Source organism: Osmerus eperlanus, chromosome 19, assembly GCF_963692335.1.
Source record: "Osmerus eperlanus chromosome 19, fOsmEpe2.1, whole genome shotgun sequence".
Classification (NCBI taxonomy): Eukaryota; Metazoa; Chordata; class Actinopteri; order Osmeriformes; family Osmeridae; genus Osmerus; species Osmerus eperlanus.
The window spans coordinates 5,784,948-5,802,150 of record NC_085036.1 but is presented as its reverse complement, the minus strand read 5'-3'; the positions used below and the strand labels follow the sequence as shown (position 1 = coordinate 5,802,150).

At 40.6% G+C, this 17,203-nt stretch overlaps 1 protein-coding gene across 1 annotated transcript; it reads right to left on the bottom strand.

Annotated features, from left to right (window-relative positions):
* Window positions 1-12,169: 12,169 nt before the first annotated feature.
* Window positions 12,170-16,941, bottom strand: derl2 (derlin 2). Its single transcript, XM_062485584.1, has 7 exons — window positions 16,785-16,941; window positions 16,066-16,131; window positions 15,145-15,218; window positions 14,821-14,914; window positions 14,277-14,472; window positions 14,059-14,149; window positions 12,170-13,830 (listed from the first exon to the last, which is right to left on the bottom strand). Exons 1-7 carry the CDS (start codon window positions 16,875-16,877, stop codon window positions 13,725-13,727), a joined length of 720 nt encoding a protein of 239 aa, XP_062341568.1. The 5' UTR covers window positions 16,878-16,941; the 3' UTR covers window positions 12,170-13,724.
* Between the last annotated feature and the right edge of the window lie 262 nt (window positions 16,942-17,203).

The window sequence follows — 17,203 nt, the reverse complement described above, 5'->3', positions numbered from 1 at the left end:
TTAAATAAGCTTGACATTTATTTAGTGGAAAATCGCTCATTGATAAAAAGCTCACTGGTAGCGATCATTGTCAGTAACAACGCAAAATGCGATATAGCCCTGTGTGGAGAAGCTGCCCCGGTAAATTCTACTACGGTACAGTACTAGACTACTGCTGTGTTCGTCTTGGTACTGTAGCGATTGCGTTGGTTGAATTGGATGTAACGTTCCGTTGTACGGTTTAGGCTGAAATTAATTATTTTCATGAACAGATTGACAACGTTTAGGCTGTGGCAATGAAGTTCAGGTAAGTAGTTAGATAGACTTTTGATTTAAGTAAGGGGAGTGCCGAACATGTTCTGTCGCCGTTTGACTTCCTAAACAGCTGTGTAAGTTAGATGTTTTTGTCGTGTGTCTCGCGTAAGCTACAGCGTTGCAGTGAGCTACACTGGTTTGAAACCACAGGTAATGGTAATTTCACCAACAAATCGTTTACTAATGTCAGAATAAATCCTACAACGAAAATGTATATGTGAGGAATGTTTATTTTAACGATTGAAAACAGATAACGCTACATCATAGACCACTGTAGTATGTGTTGCCCGGGCAACACAGGCTAATGTCATGATGCTAATACTTCAGTGAAATAGTAGACTACTGTTTCCGAAAGTAGATGTACTTCCTTAATAATATCAGCTTATACTGTACATTACACATGACAATTGTGTGTCATATCACAAAGTAAAATGAGTAAATAGTTATCACCCTGGCCTCTTTGCTTGTGGCGTTTCTGCAGCTGCCTTGCAGTAAAGCTATAGTTAGCCTAGCTATCCCCCAAGTTAACAGATGCGAAACGAATGTTCTGCCAAAGGTAGTCACGCGTGTTTTCGTGACGTTAGTGACGTAGTGACGTTAGTAACGTCAGTGACTGTGGCTAGCAAATTAGCCACCGTTAGCTTCACTTTTCGCCACAAAAACTTAACTTCAGCCTAAACCATGCAACGGAACGTAAATTCCAATAGAAGCAACTCAATCGCTACCAAGACGAAACTTTTGACACCTACGTTGTCTATGTAGGCCAAATATTGACTGAGTTTTAGGGGGGCAAAAAGAAATAAAAATAATAATAATAATAATAATAATATATATGTGAGAGAAGAAAGGTTGTGCTCTCGCCGAAGGCTTGAGCACACCCAATAATAAGAATACCAACAATAACAATAGGTTCCCTCCTACCGGAGGAACCTAATAATAAGAATACCAACAATAACAATAGGTTCCCTCCTACCGGAGGAACCTAATAAAAGTAGGAAAACCCTTTTGAGATAAAATTACTTAAATGCTTCGGTAAAAAGGTAGGTTTTAAGATGTCTTTTAAAAATGTCTAGAGTGTTTGCTTCCCTAATATTTATGGGTAATTTGTTCCATAGTTTTGGGGCGTAATTGACAAAGGCCGAATCAACAATCTTCTTATGACTGCTTCTGGTGACCTCTAATAGGCCTGCATTTGATGATCGCAGTGTTCTAGCTGGTGTGTAGTTTATAAAGGAGTTATCAATGTAGCTAGGTCCTTGTCCGTGTAGAGCTTTGTATGTGAGGAAAAGGACCTTAAAGTCAATTCTGAAGGTAACAGGGAGCCAGTGTAAAGTAGCTAGGACAGGACTAATGTGTTCTCTCCTTTTTAGTTTTGGTTAATAATCTAGCTGCAGAATTTTGAATGAGCTGTAGTCTTTCAGTGGTTTTCTTGGGAAGACCAGTGAAAAGTGCGTTACAGTAGTCCAGCCGGCTGGATATAAAAGCATGAATTAACTTCTCTGCATCATTTTGGTTTATGAATGGTCGTACCTTTGCTATATTCCTCAGGTGAAAGAAAGCTGTTTTGGTCACTTTATTAATGTGAGAGTTGAAATTCAAATCTGAGTCCAGGATTACACCGAGACTCGTCACCTCTGGTTTAAGACAGGGGTTAAGCCTCCAAGATTCTTAATAAGCATCTCTCTTTTGGATTTGGGGCCACATAGTAGGACTTCGGTTTTGTCTTCATTTAATTTAAGAAAGTTATCATTCATCCATTTGTTTATTGCCAACAGGCAGTTGGTAATGGAATTGATGGCCGTTGCATCGTTGGGTTCAGTGGATATATATATAGTTGTGTGTCATCCGCATAGCTATGGAAATCTATGTTATGTTCTCTGATTATGTCGCCGAGTGGTAACATATAAAGAGAAAAAAGTAATGGACCTAAGCAGCTTCCTTGAGCAACCCCGTAGCAGTTCTCATGTTTCTTGGACCTATGGTCACCTAAACTAACATAAAACTTCCTTCCTGTGATATATGATTTCAGCCAGTTCAATACACTATCCGTGAACCCAATAAGCTTTTCCAGTCTATTGATTAGGATGTCGTGATCAATTGTATCAAATGCTGCACTGAGATCTAACAGGATAAGGATAGAGACTTTATTTGCATCAGAGTTTAGTCTGAGGTCACAAATTATTTTGGTGAGAGCAGTTTCAGTACTGTGATATTTCCTGAAACCTGACTGCGAGACTTCCAGGATGTTATTTTCTTCAAGAAAATAATTTAATTGGACTAAAACTATCTTTTCCAGTACTTTACTAATAAATGGAAGGTTTGATATTGGTCTGTAATTTGCAAGTAGACTGTTATCCAATTTGGGTTTCTGTAATAGGGAGTCAGGTGGCTGAGCGGTGAGGGAATCGGGCTAGTAATCCGAAGGTTGCCAGTTCAATTCCCGGTCATGCCAACTGAAGTTGTGTCCTTGGGCAAGGCACTTCACCCTACTTGCCTCGGGGGAATGTCCCTGTACTTACTGTAAGTCGCTCTGGATAAGAGCGTCTGCTAAATGACTAAATGTAAATGTAATAGGGGCTTTACAACAGCTGTTTTGAAGGCATCTGGGAAGACGCCAGTTCTAAGGGATGTGTTTATAATCTCTAGCACCGGACCTGAGACACTATCAAACACTCGCTTAAAGAATGTTGTGGGTATAGGATCAATATCTGAGGTTGTGGAGTTAGATTCGCTGACAATTTTGGAAAGTTCACTAAGTGTGATACAGGTAAATGTGCTCATGGTTATGTTGCAGAATCTACTGATGTCAGTTTCGACCCCACTATTAATAATACTCGCTCTGATCAAAGTTATTTTGTTCTTGAAGAACAAAGCAAGCTCTTCACATTTAACTGCTGAGGATGGAGGTGGGGCAGGGACAGTGTTTAGCAGCTGGTCAATGGTGGAGAAAAGAACTCTGGAATTTCTGGCATTTTCTTTAATAATGTTGGAGAAATATTCTCTCCTTGCTAGACGGATGGTTTTGTTATAGGTGGTTAGTGTATCTTTGTAGATATTGTAGTGGATAGTGATCTTTGTTTTCCTCCATTTTCTCTCCGCTGCACGGCATTTTCTTTTCGTTTCACTAACATTTTTATTTCTCAGCCATGGGGAGGTTCTGCTTGTGCACTTCTTTTTGGTTTTCAGTAGTGCAACAGAGTCTAACACAGATAATAGTGCATCATTGAGGTTCTCTACCATTTCATTCAGAGAGCAATCATGGTTAGTCGGCTCATATAGAGCAAATTGTTCAGAAAATGTCATCATAGCTGTATCGTCTAAATATCTTCTATGGACTAAGAATTCTTTTTTGTTTTTTGCTAGGATAATTTCCACATTAAAAAGTATATAATGATGGTCTGAGAGGGGTAGATCAGTTATTGAAATATTATTGATATTTAGTCCAGTTGTTATAACTAGATCTAGTGTGTTTCCGTGCCGGTGTGTTGGGTCTGTTATGTGTTGAGTTAGATTGAAACTGTATGAGATTTAAGAGCTCAATAGTTCTTGGGTCTGCTTTTTTATTTACTTGGATATTTAAGTCTCCGTTTAAAACTACTTTGTCATATCTAGTGACACATAGTGATAATAGTTCAGAGAATTCTTGTATGAATATTGGCAAGTGTTTGGGTGGCCGATATATAATAATAAAAAGTATTGATTCGGTTTTGAGCTCTATAGCAAGATATTCATATGATGTGAATTCACCTAGCTCAGTGATTTTGAACAACAGTTTAGAGGAGAAAATAGCTGCGACTCCTCCACCTTTTTTTGATGTCCTTGAAACTTGGTGAAAGCTGTAATCAGACGGACACGCTTCTATCAAAGTTGCTGTTGCCGTGTCATTGTTTAGCCAGGTTTCTGTTAGACAGATGCAGTCTAAGTTGTTTTCTTTGACCAGATCATTAACTAGAAATGTTTTGTTATTTAGTGATCTAACATTTAGAAGGGCCAGTTTCATCTGTGGGGTATTAACAGATAAAACAGGGGTAGATAAATCTGTTGGAAGAATATGGATAGTTCTGTGACTTCTAACACTAGTTTCAGGTTTGTAACCATGCATTTTACCATGCCATTTTCTGTTTGTGATGATGACCGGTATGTCCAATGAAATAGCATGGTGGCTGTCCTAGCGTAGCTTTTCTTTGGGAAAGTCTCTGTCACTGAGCTGTTCCATCACAAGGGAATTCATCCGGGGGGTGCAGATCTGTGCAGGGCCCATATATGTAACTAAACACTACAACTTCAGCCATAGTCATGGACAACATTCTCATGGTGCATCCCCACATTTAACACGTGGTGTCCACATTCTTGTCTCTAATTCTCCCAGTGCTGTATTTTGTTGTATGATTACTTTGACTTAAGCCTAAACAAAAACTAAGCCTAAACCATCCAAGCCATCACCACCCTTTCATTTGTATATTTTAAAACAGACAATGCAAACAAGGACCTATTAGCTCGTCATTCAGTGAGGCAATGTCAGAGGAACAAGAGAACATTGATCAATGTTATATCTGCAATCAAGGCCTTACACAAGATCAACTGGCTTCATACCCCTTTGTTGCAGATAACATACACCAGTGCAAAAATCAAGGGAGACAATGGCGGGGGGAAGTACTTTTTCATATAGAGTTTTTCTCCTCTGGAACAGACTTTTCCTGTTGCAATCAGAGAGGCTGACATTGTGTCTGTGTGAGGCCAAATTAAAAACCTGTAATTTGAGTCACTCCTGGGTTGGGTGTGGCTGCTGATCTGTGGACATTTGTGAAGCGCTCTGTGGCATTGCTTGTAAAAAAGGTGTTATGATTACTAATGTTTTATGTAAGTGTAAATATAATTGTATCATTGTTTTTGTACTCTGCAGAGGCAGCCTCGTCTGGCAGCCTCGGCGCACGAAGACTCGGTCGAACAAAGACAGGGAGTCTACCTGCAGGAGTCCGCCGAGAATGGCCGACGTGGTGGATCACCTCTTCTGACAAGTATCACCCTATTTGTATTCTAATCCACCTAGAACATATTCATAGCTAGCATGTGTTTCTTCAGCATTCCCGTTCACTACACTACCCGTAGACGTAGATATATCACAAAGTATATACGGTCAACTTCTAACCTTCACTACCTATCCAGATCTTCTCCACCTGCCCTCTCTCTTTCTATAGGGCTCTGGAACTGCCAGTCTGCTGTGAACAAGGCAGACTTCATCCCAGCGTTTGCATCTCATGCTTCTCTTCATGCCCTTGCGCTGACAGAGACATGGATCCGCCCTGAGAACACTGCAACTCCAGCTGCTCTCTCCGTCAACCACTCCTTCACTCACTCACCACGCTCAACCGGGCGGGGTGGTGGGACAGGGTTGCTTCTTTCCCCACATATTAAATACACATCCACACCACTCCCTGTTACTGCCAAATCATTTGAACACCATTGTGCGATGCTAACTGATCCTATCAAAGCATGCTTAATTGTTCTTTATCGCCCACCAGGCCCGCTAGCCGACTTTGTGGAGGAGCTGGACATGCTCCTCAGCGTCCTCCCGGATGACGGAACCCCCCTGATAGTCCTTGGGGACTTCAACATCCACCTCCAAGGAACTCAGGCCGTCGACTTCTTGTCTCTCCTGACCTCCTTCGACCTGACGTTGCTGAGCACACCGGCGACCCACAAAGCAGGCAAACAGCTAGACCTCATCCTGACACGTAACTGTATCACTGACTTAACCTCTGTAACCCCACTGCATATTTCTGATCACTACTTTATCCAATTCTCTATCTCTCTCCCTCCAACTCCTTCTACCTCCCCTCCCCTTGTAACTTTCCGGCGCAACTTCCGCTCCCTATCCCCCTCCCATTTCTCCTCTATTGTAACATCCTCCCTCCCCCCCATTGACGAGTTCTCGTCCCACCCCACTAACACTGCCACTGACACCTTGTTAACCACTTTAACTGCATCACTTGACTCTCTCTGTCCCCTGTCAACCAGGCCTGCACGATCTTCTCCCTCCTGCCCGTGGCTTACAGATGTTATCCGTGAAGAACGGTCCACCCTTCGGGCAGCTGAGAGGAGATGGCGCAAGTCCAAAGGCGGTCCGGACCTTGATAAGTATCACTCCCTCCTCAAATCCTTCTCTTCTCACATAACTGGTGCTAAAAACCCTCTACTTTCTGAACAAAATTAACTCTGCTTCAAACCCCCACAAACTTTTTTCTACCTTCTCCACGTTTCTTAACCCACCTCCCCCACCCCCTCCCTCCACCCTGACAGCAGACGACTTCTCCTCCTTCTTTGAGAAAAAAGTCGCCGACATTAGCAGTCGGTTCCCTAAGCCCACCTGTCCTACCCTCTCACCCTCCATGACTGACCCGACTAAATGTCTAAACTCTTTTTCTCCCCTGTCTGAGGCAGACATCTCTGACCTCATTCTCTCTCATCGCCCCACCTCCTGTCCCCTTGATCCCATACCCTCCCCTCTCTTTCAAACCATCTCCTCCTCCATCATAACTTTTCTTCTCCATGTCCTAAACTCCTCTCTTACCTCTGGCACCTTCCCCTCTGCCTTCAAACAGGCTAGAGTTACCCCTCTACTCAAAAAACCCTCCCTTAACCCTGCCGTTCTCCAGAACTACAGACCGGTATCACTGTTACCCTTCCTTTCAAAAACAATTGAACGTGCTGTATCTAACCAACTGTCTAACTTTCTCTCTCAGAACAACCTGCTTGACCCCAACCAATCGGGCTTCAAGACTGGCCACTCCACAGAGACTGCCTTCCTTTCAGTCACCACTGCCCTCCAGTCTGCCAGAGCGGCTTCCAGGTCATCCGTCATCATTCTGCTGGACCTTTCTGCAGCGTTTGATACGGTTAACCACCAGATCCTGCTCTCCAGACTTTCTGAGATGGGCATCACTGGCACTGCACTCCAGTGGATCTCATCCTACCTGTCGGGAAGATCCTACCAGGTTTCCTGGGGAGGCAAACTGTCAGGCCCTCGCCAGCTCTCCACTGGTGTCCCACAGGGCTCCGTCCTTGGACCCCTCCTCTTCTCTCTGTACACAACCTCACTTGGACCAATCATCACCTCCCATGGCTTCTCCTACCACTGCTACGCTGACGACACGCAGCTGTACCTGTCGTTCCCCCTGACAGATCCGGGGATCTCAGCTAGGATTGAGGCCTGCCTCACAGACATCTCCGCCTGGATGACCGAGCACCACCTCCAGCTGAACCTCGCCAAAACAGAACTTCTCATCATCCCGGCTAAACCCTCCATCTCCCACGATCTCTCAATCACCCTGGGATCTGCGACGGTGACCCCTTCATCCTCTGCCAGGAACCTTGGGGTTACCATGGACGACGAGCTCTCCCTCACGGCCCACATTGCTGCGGTCTCCCGGTCGTGTAGATTCACCCTCTACAACATCCGGAAGATCAGGAGATACCTGTCTGAGCACTCCACCCAGCTGCTAGTCCAAGCACTTGTCCTCTCCAAGTTGGACTATTGCAACTCGCTGCTCGCTGGTCTCCCAGCATGTGCAACCCGCCCTCTTCAGAGGATTCAGAACGCAGCAACCCGCCTGGTCTACAATCTACCCAGACGCTCCCATGTTACCCCGCTCCTCATCTCTCTCCACTGGCTACCTATCATGGCCCGTATCAGATTCAAGACCCTGGTATTGACCTTCCGAGCAGTGAACGGGACTGCACCCGTCTACATCAAGTCTCTCCTGCAGCCCTACACCCCCACCCGTCACCTACGGTCTTCTTCAGACAACCGCCTGGTGGTCCCACCGCTCAAGACCGCCCGGTCCCAACACAAGCTCTTCTCCTGTCTGGCCCCCCAGTGGTGGAATCAACTCCCCACTTCCATCAGAGACACTGACTGTCTCTCCACCTTCAAGAAAAGGCTCAAGACGCACTTGTTCCGGGAGTACAACGGTACTTAGGAATGGTTCGCTTGACCCGATGTTAGTTTCCTCAAGGATCACAATGACTCTTGCTTAGAGACTTGTTGCTCTTGTGGTTAGTGGTAACTGACCTAAATTTTTGTACTCGCTGTGATATATTGTTTTATTATTGTTGCTTGCTTTTTTTCCACAGGTACACTTGCACTTATAGCAGTTCATGTTGTTTAATTGTAACTTGTTTAACTACATGCTCTTATGGTTCTTCTCTTTGGCACTTATTTTGGTTGTTCACAATGTGTGCTTCATGTTTTGGCTACTCGCAATGTTTTGTGGCTATCTCGTTGTTATGATCAGTGACCTATGCACTTTGTAAAGCTCTCTCTTGGAAGTCGCTTTGGATAAAAGCGTCTGCTAAATGAATAAATGTAAATGTAAATGTACTCCTAATTGTGAGCTAACACAGCAAATTGTACAATTTGTCCATCCTGCCTATGCCTAGGCCCAAATAGGGTGTGAACACTGAAAACTGTCAGTCTGAATCAGTGAAGCAAATAGCCGGGTGGGGGCAGGGGTTATGGTAGTCATTTGGATTTCCTTAAAAAAGACTAAAGGGAAATGAGTTGGCTCAAACAGACAAGACCTCGAGACTCATCATGACCTCAAGAAGAAGCTTCCTGTCATCTACATTTAGCTTTTAACAGCAATATCAACACATCCTCAGTTTTTCGTTGGATTCAGTACGGTAAGAAAGCTTCTGTCAGTGTGAGGTCCCTTGTGTTTAGTGAAGAGAACACTGTAAAGGACAAGCAAGCATTGTAATGTTGTAATGGAAATACATTGTTGTGACAACGGAATACATTTTGTGTTTGATGTCATAATATATATTTTTTTTTGTCATCCAGGTTCAGTAATGCCAACATAATTTCTGCCATTTCTTTCTTTTTTTTTTTTGCGAAAAAGGCTTGGGGTAGAACAGATAAGCACCTATGCAATCTAGATTTGGGGCATTGACTGGTGCCTGTCTTACTTTGTGCTGGATGACTGTAAGAACATGTACATGTCAGGAAGTGATTAACTTGACACTTCTAAAATAAGAGCTGCAGCTGTGAGAGGATGCAGTGTCCTCAATAAACAAACAATTAGCATTTGCACAAAACTCTGCTTAAAGAAATAAGAGTTGTTCTGTCACAATGGTAACAGTGAGTTCATGAGAAAAATTCTGATTAAAGTTCATGAGGGGTAAGACTATCAGCAGTTATGAATAAAAAAGCACAAGAATGTGAGACTGTCGCTCGTGAGAAACTTGTCAGTTTACAGTAACAGTACAACCTAGCACATGATACTACAGAACTGGTTTGTGGTCCACCACAAACTACTTCTTTTTTTCTACAGTTTTCCATTCCTTCTGTTGAAAATCAGAAAGTGTATGTACCAATGTCTAAGTATGTTACAAATATTTAAGCCAGTGTGACTGTGAAGCTTGGTTCACACATGCATGTACAGTATTAAATATCCAAGTACACTGCATATAAAATCTTTCATGACTTGTGGTTCTTGTTTGGTTTGTGTAGACTAAAGCATTGATGGATCAATTACGAGAATACTTCTGGCTATGGATAATCATTGGAATGGTTATTGTCTCTGTGGTGATTGGGCTCACGTTTTACTTTATCAATATGTGGATCTCCAAAAAAGGTATTTAAACATTATATCCATATTTAAAAAAATACTGCAGATACTTTAAAGGCAGGATAGGTAAGTTTTGCGAACCTAGCTATTTTAGCTTGAGTTTGAAAGGATTCAAACCAAAATATCCCACCCCTCCCTTAAAACCCATTTCTCAAAAACACATGAAACTGCTGAGGTACAGTAGGTAAGTAGACAGACAAGGAGCCCGTCCATTCATTGCATTTGGTCCAAATGCCTTCCAATCATTAGCGCTGGTACGACCTTAATGATTGGTTGTGTTTATTACAGTCCTGCGATGCCCACAGATGTAGGATTAATTTACTGTCAAACCTTTAGATGCAAAGTTTATTTCAGCAAATATGACAAAAAGTGTTTCTCAACATCATTACCTACTCTGCCTTTAAAGTCAATGTTACTTTCAATCAACACCTTAGTTATATACTTGACTGTTGTATTAGTTGTATTAACACACAGTGTTGCTCCTCTTTACAGCTGATGTGTTCCAAACAAATTCACCTCCAGATCATACTTCAAATTCACCCAAATTCTATGTCCAGTAAGTAATCAAAAATACTTTCTTCATCAGTTAACACATAGAAGTAATAAAATAAAATGTAGAATAAAACACAGTGTATTCAAATGGTACAGATTTTTAATTCTTAGCTTACACAAAAACACTAGTCCAGCCACTTTTATGATGTTGGTTTAGGGGCTTTCCATGTAACAAAATGCTTATGGTGCCTTAGTACAAAGACTGTAGGCCTAGAGAAAGTGACACAGCTCTTCAGTATCCATTTCCTTTTTCCAAAAATGGCTAATCTTACATGTCGCCTACATAGCATGAATGTAGAATGAGCTGCAGCACAGTTAGAGAAATATTTCTCTCCTTTCTTCTCTCTCCTTCCCTGGTCAGAAACAACTCGTATCACCCAAAAGACATTGAAGAGGATCTGCCTCCTTTACCACCAAGAACACAGTTTGAAACATGTCCTGGTAAGCATTCTAAATACAGGAAATGTATTTAGTGTAGTTTGCAAGAAAAAATACAAAAGGGTTATATTGTGCAATGTCCACTACATGACCAAGGCCTGAATCAAATACAACTATTAACTGCCAACATATTTCCAGTACCACAATTGCAAACACCAACCCAAGTATTTTTGTTGTTGATGTGTCTCTGTGCTCCACAGAAGCAGACAGCTACGAGAACCTCGCTGAGCCACCTGATTATGTGTCCTTGGATGACCAGATTGTGCCTCCTCCGTACATAGAACAATTTACCGCCGTGAGTCAGGAGTGTTGCTATGACAAACACAGCGTGTCCTCAGAGGACTACGATGACATTGGGAAGAACGATTGTACTGAGGGTAGACAGAGTGAGGAAGACTATGATGATGTGGGATAAACCTTGGTGGACCTAATAGCCAGGCTAAACCCAGAAACCAGAGAAGTGTCCTGATACAGGTATAGATGTCTACAGTTTTCTTTTCCCAATTAAAATGGAAAGGGTTTAGTGTAGGCAACAGTCCAAATTCAAAGTCATTTAAAGACATATTTATTTCTAGGAATTGAGGGAAAAAAGGGATGCTAACATTATTATATCCATCATCTGCTTAACCCTTGTGCTGCCTTCGGGTCACATGACCCAAAGGTTCATAATGAACCATCATTGTGTTTACCCAATTTTACCCAATACAAAAACAAATAAAAATAATTTTCTTTTAACCTTTGCAATGTGGGGGGTCTGAGACAGCCCAACGGTTAAAAGAAAATGCTTCACTTTGTTTTTGTATGCGGTAAAGTTGTCGCAATACGACGGTGGGTCACAATGACTGATGGGTCAGAATGACCCGAAGATAACACAAGGGTTAACTTAATAGTTAATATTAGCTATACTTAATAGTTAGCTATACTTATTATTATAATATGTTGTGAGCCTATAGTGTAAGAATAATATTTTGTATGATCTGTTCATCATATAGTATTGATTGCCTTGTTTTCAGTATTTCCTCAATGTTTGGGATATGTGAAGTCCTATCAGTTAAAGATGCAGTTAGTTATATTGGTTCTTTGTTGAGGCACTGCACATCAGCTACAGTTGGCAGATCAGCCTACTGTCACCATAACTCAGTAAAACTGTAAGCTAACTGTATACGTAGTAATACACATCAGCACAAAATGTTTCCTGTAGATAGTGGAAAATTACATTCATTTGGTCTAATGATGTAGTTGCACTGTAGCTGTTTCAACAAAACTTGGAAGCAGCACAGAACGGCAGGAGGAAATTACTGTCTACTCATAGTGCTGTACCCTTTTAAGCATGTTGTGCTTCTGCTTAAAACCAGTTTCCAAGAAATGACAACAGCAGGAATATATTTTCCTTGAATATTGTTTTTTTTCTTGGCTTAGCCATACATACCATTATGGAAACCATACTTATAAGATTTAAGTGACACTAAGGTTGTTGTCTTACAATTTTTCTGTGTGCGTGAGTGGAACATATATTAAACATTAATTTGATAATTGAGTGGATGGTTACATAAAGGACCAGTGTAACTGTACAATTAATTACCTGGACATATTGTATCTTTCATTTTTTAAAGTAATAAATGTTATAAAAACTCAAAATACTGTAATAGTGACATTCTTCCATACCCTTTCTTTTTCTAAAAAATATACTGTCAAATATACATATATATATAACTGTTACTGCTTAGTCTTTAGCCAATAACATAACATTGAAAATGTTATTTTGTTTTAATGACTCAATACAAATTTTGAGATACAAACAAGAGGGAGTGGCACCAGTGGGCAACCGATCACTGACATTTGTGGATAACACTGTCAAGTCAAAAGAGGCGCTGTTCCTCTTCAGATATGCTGTTGGTCATGTTGAAGTCAGCGTAAGCAGAATGAGTCCATCAACCTGATGTCATTAGTACTAGGAGCATGTTGGTGTATGATGGAGTGGATGTTCAAAAATGTCTAAAACCCTGTTTTGCTTTTGCTTTGTCATTATGTTTGTGAGTGTGTAGGTTGAAAGGATAAATAAAAGAAATAATCTATTTTAGAATAAAAGCTTGTAATGTGCCCTGTGACAATTCAGTTTTTTTTTGTTTTAAAAATATAGACACTGTACTTCACCCAGTGTTATTTTTGCTACAAACATACACAAGCAAAATGTTTAACACTTAAAACACATGCGTGTTTGACAGCGCCAGAAGGAATATAGGTTCACAAGTATTAAGTGATTGAGAATTCAATTAATAACTGTGCATCTTTGATGTAATTTCCACAATTGATATGCTAAATTAGACCAATTAAAATAATACAAAAAATATACTCAACAATTATTCTTGCTTGCCACACATTTATTCTTAAAAAAAAAAAGAAGAAAAAAGTAAAATGGAAAAACACGAGATCTGACCGGAATTCATCAATTCAATCAGATATCCTTGTCCTCTTGTTTCTGCTCATCTGATTATATTTTCTGAGATAAAGACATACGCCAACAATACAGCCAAATGTTTGCCCTTCAAAGTCCCCTCTCCCTGTTGTTGCCTCGTCACAGATGGTCTTATGGCAACAGTCCGGCTTTTAGAACAGTCTTTGAGGGGGGTGTAAGCCACATACAGTACACAGACAACCGACGAATCTCCGGAAAGCTCAGGTAGGAGATTGGCCTTCTTCATCCAGAACTATAGTGAAACAAGTTGAATAAAGACCACATAATTTGTCCCCCTAGCCTTCCATTGAGGGAATGTCCATGAAAGTGATCCTGTAATGATAAGAGGTGCCATGTTAACCCCCGAGGCGCTGGCCCTCGCCCCATCCAAACCCTCCAGGGCGTTCCTCTGGGAGAGGGTTGTAGTTGGCGTCGTCTTCTGGCGTGTCAAACAGCATCTTACTGTGTGGAGGACAAAATACAGAAGGAAGACATACATTCATATCCCAATAAAATGTGAAAGGTTGTATGCTAGGTTATATGATTCCTAGGCTATAAGCAACACATTACAAAAAAAATCAAATGTTTCTTGGTGAAAAAGATTGAACTACAAATATGACAATTAAAATCACTTCTATTTTTCCATCAGCACAAATGGATAGACTGCAACAGAGGAGAACACAAACTCACAGAAATGAAGGAGTCTTGAGCCATCTGCCACCGCCTGGTTGGTTAGGGAACACATCTTCCAGGAAGAAGTATACATGACCTACAGCAATACCTTGAGGAGGAGGGTAAACAACAGTCAACCATCCTCAACAAAGACAGAGGCATTTAATTGAATAGACAGTAAAATTGGTTTGCAATGATGCGAGGCCAATTGGAGTGACGTTAATTGCAACCGGTACCTAGTAGATCCACAATGATGGAGTTGCCCAGTAACAGAGAGAATCCCATCAGAACCCAGGGGAGGAAAGGTGCCTGGAAGTTCAGCAGGCCAAAGAAGTTCATGCGGACATTGGGGTTACGTCTGCTCCACACGTACACTAGCATGATGGTAAAGGCTTGGCCCAAGAACACTAGACTCACAAAAGTGCCAAATATCTGTGATGATATTAAGAAGATTAAAGTGAATTGATTATGATGTGTAGAAAAAGGCTATATTGGCTGTCTTAATGTAATGAGTAAATTATACAACAAATGAAAACACATATAAGGATCACTACCAAAACTACAGCAGGTAATCACGTTTTAGTCATATTTGTATTAAAACAGGAAATACAAGTTTAAATTTCTCCTTTTAAAATCAATAAATTAATTAAATAGCCTAAACCCAGTATATAAACATAAACCCATCTGTCAATCTATAGAAAGCCTATCTAACTGAATTTAATTGAATTCACTTACAGTGACAATTAATTATATTGAAACAAGATTAGGGTAAAAGGATACAGTCATCAGAAGGCCACCAAAGAGGAACATGAAGACGAAGTCAGCAGTGCGACCCCTGAAAGAACCCTCCTCCAGCATACGACAGTATCGATATCTGAAAGTCATGCTTAAGGACATCTCTCCACCATAAAGCAACTGGTAGTTCATCTACCAAAACAGGGGCCCAATTCAAAGCAAATACAGTATACCATTTCCTTGTGAAATTGGAGGACCTGTGACAGCAAGTCTGTGTGGATAACTTTGTATACATGTCTACTAATACCACAAAACAAACACAACATATGCAAATGCAAATTTCAAAGAGGCATGTGACTGAAAGGATACAAAAATATCATATTGAAAAGGAAGTTGAAGCCAACTGGGCCGAAAAATAGAAAGTTGGTTATGATTCTCCATACCTTGGAGAGAGAAGCAACATGAAGTCAAGTCTTGGAACTGCATGTAGAAAATCTGTAAACCTAGCCTAACATCTGAAGACGTATAGTGAAGGAGGGAGTAGAGATCAAGTATTATATACAAAATGTAGGCTATACTTCATTAAGTTGGTTCTGTTTTGGGGCACAAAATTAGTCATGTTAATGATTAGTCATGTCTATGGACCTTGTTGAAAAAATAATAAAAAAAATAAGGAGCTACTAATATGTCAAAATGACATTAAATTCATCTTGAGCACATTTGTCCAAACTGAAACCACAAGATATTCTATACATCAAAACAGACAACTTACTCCAACAACATATTTTTTCAATTAATCATTATAAAGTGGCCCAATAAATATTAACAAGAAGTGTATTCATACTTTAACAAACTTTAATACATGTTGCCATTTGCTGATGATACTATAATTATAATGTGTACCAATAAAATAAAAAACACATTACTACGTGGGCTATATTCATTATTTCCTAAAACTAAGATAACTAAAGCAGAATGTCACTGAAGGCCATGAATTATATGCAGATGTTTTCTTGCCATTTGCAGTGCATGAGATTTTTGATTACATAAAATAGTACTTTTAGACTCATTATGTCATGATAGAGATTAATTGCATCCCTGTTTCAAATATCCCAGCAACAGGGGAATACTATAATTCAGACTAATGACAACATTACCTCTGAAGAAACTGCCTATGAAATGTATAATATCTTGGGACTTTCATGGAATTTTAAGTTTTCGAAAAAGCTTTTCATTTCCTTAAAACGATTCAACTCGTTTGTGTCACTAATTTGAGTATTGCTTACTCACCTGATAATTCCTTAGTATCAAATCTGGATTGAAGTATAGTTGAAAAGGTGTGATGAGTTCTAGTTGCTACGGGAGAAAGAGCAGCTCATCAAAATAAGATTCCATGAAATTCATCAAATTCCATTCCACACAAATTCCATGATTATTCCCTCTGTAAATATGAGTTCTTATTCGCAGTAAGGCTAGACCGCAGTAAGACGGTGTCTTAAAATAATAAACAAAACAACGCAAGATATATTTTTGTCCGTATTCGAAAAATTGTTACAGTCTTTTCCTTTTCGAATAAAACAGAAACTATCATCTGCACAACATTTGTACAGTACGTAGCTAGTTCTAGCTTAATAACTTGCTGAACTGCTGCTGGGTGAGACTCTAAATAACAAGCACCAACAACCAAGAGACTTGGCTAACTAGCAAGTCTATCAATCAAGACGCAAATGTGATGCACTATGAGGTTGTGACAGCTCAGCATTAATTAACCTGACTAGCTAGTTGTCTCCATGAATGATTCGAAATCGGTTCGCCGATTTAAGTAGAGCTAGCTGTTAAGATAGACTAGCAAACCATTAGCCTAACTAGCAATACCTTAGCTGCTGTGCTGTTTTGCTGAGCTGACAGCTACTAGCAAACTAACATGAAGGAAACTGACACTAGCGGCTTGTCATCAGTGACATAAACATGACTAGTGAGATAAATATATTCTACAAATTGTTTCTTACCACTGCAGCGGTTGTGAGAACACATGCGGTAGTGTATGCCCTAGTAACAACAGGAATCTGTAAATATTCCTGCTGAAATGTCTGGTAAGCCATCTTGGAACAACTCAGACGCTTCCGGCACTTGCTTGACACGTCACCACAAGAGCAATGGAGTAGCATAGAGTGATCTGGTATTGGCTAGATCACTTTTGTTTATGTTTAGTGAGCAAACCAGATATATGTCACTCAAAGGCCCAAACTGACTGTGAAAGGATGTCAGAATTCGATTGGTACGCGTCAATATTTTCAGCGAATAATAATAAGGGGCGGGCCATCTGTTTCTTCTACTATGACTATTCATTTTTGTCTACTGTAGTGGACCTTGGTTTTAGTATCTTCTTTTTTGTTTGTTTTAAACGTGTAACTATAATTTATAGATA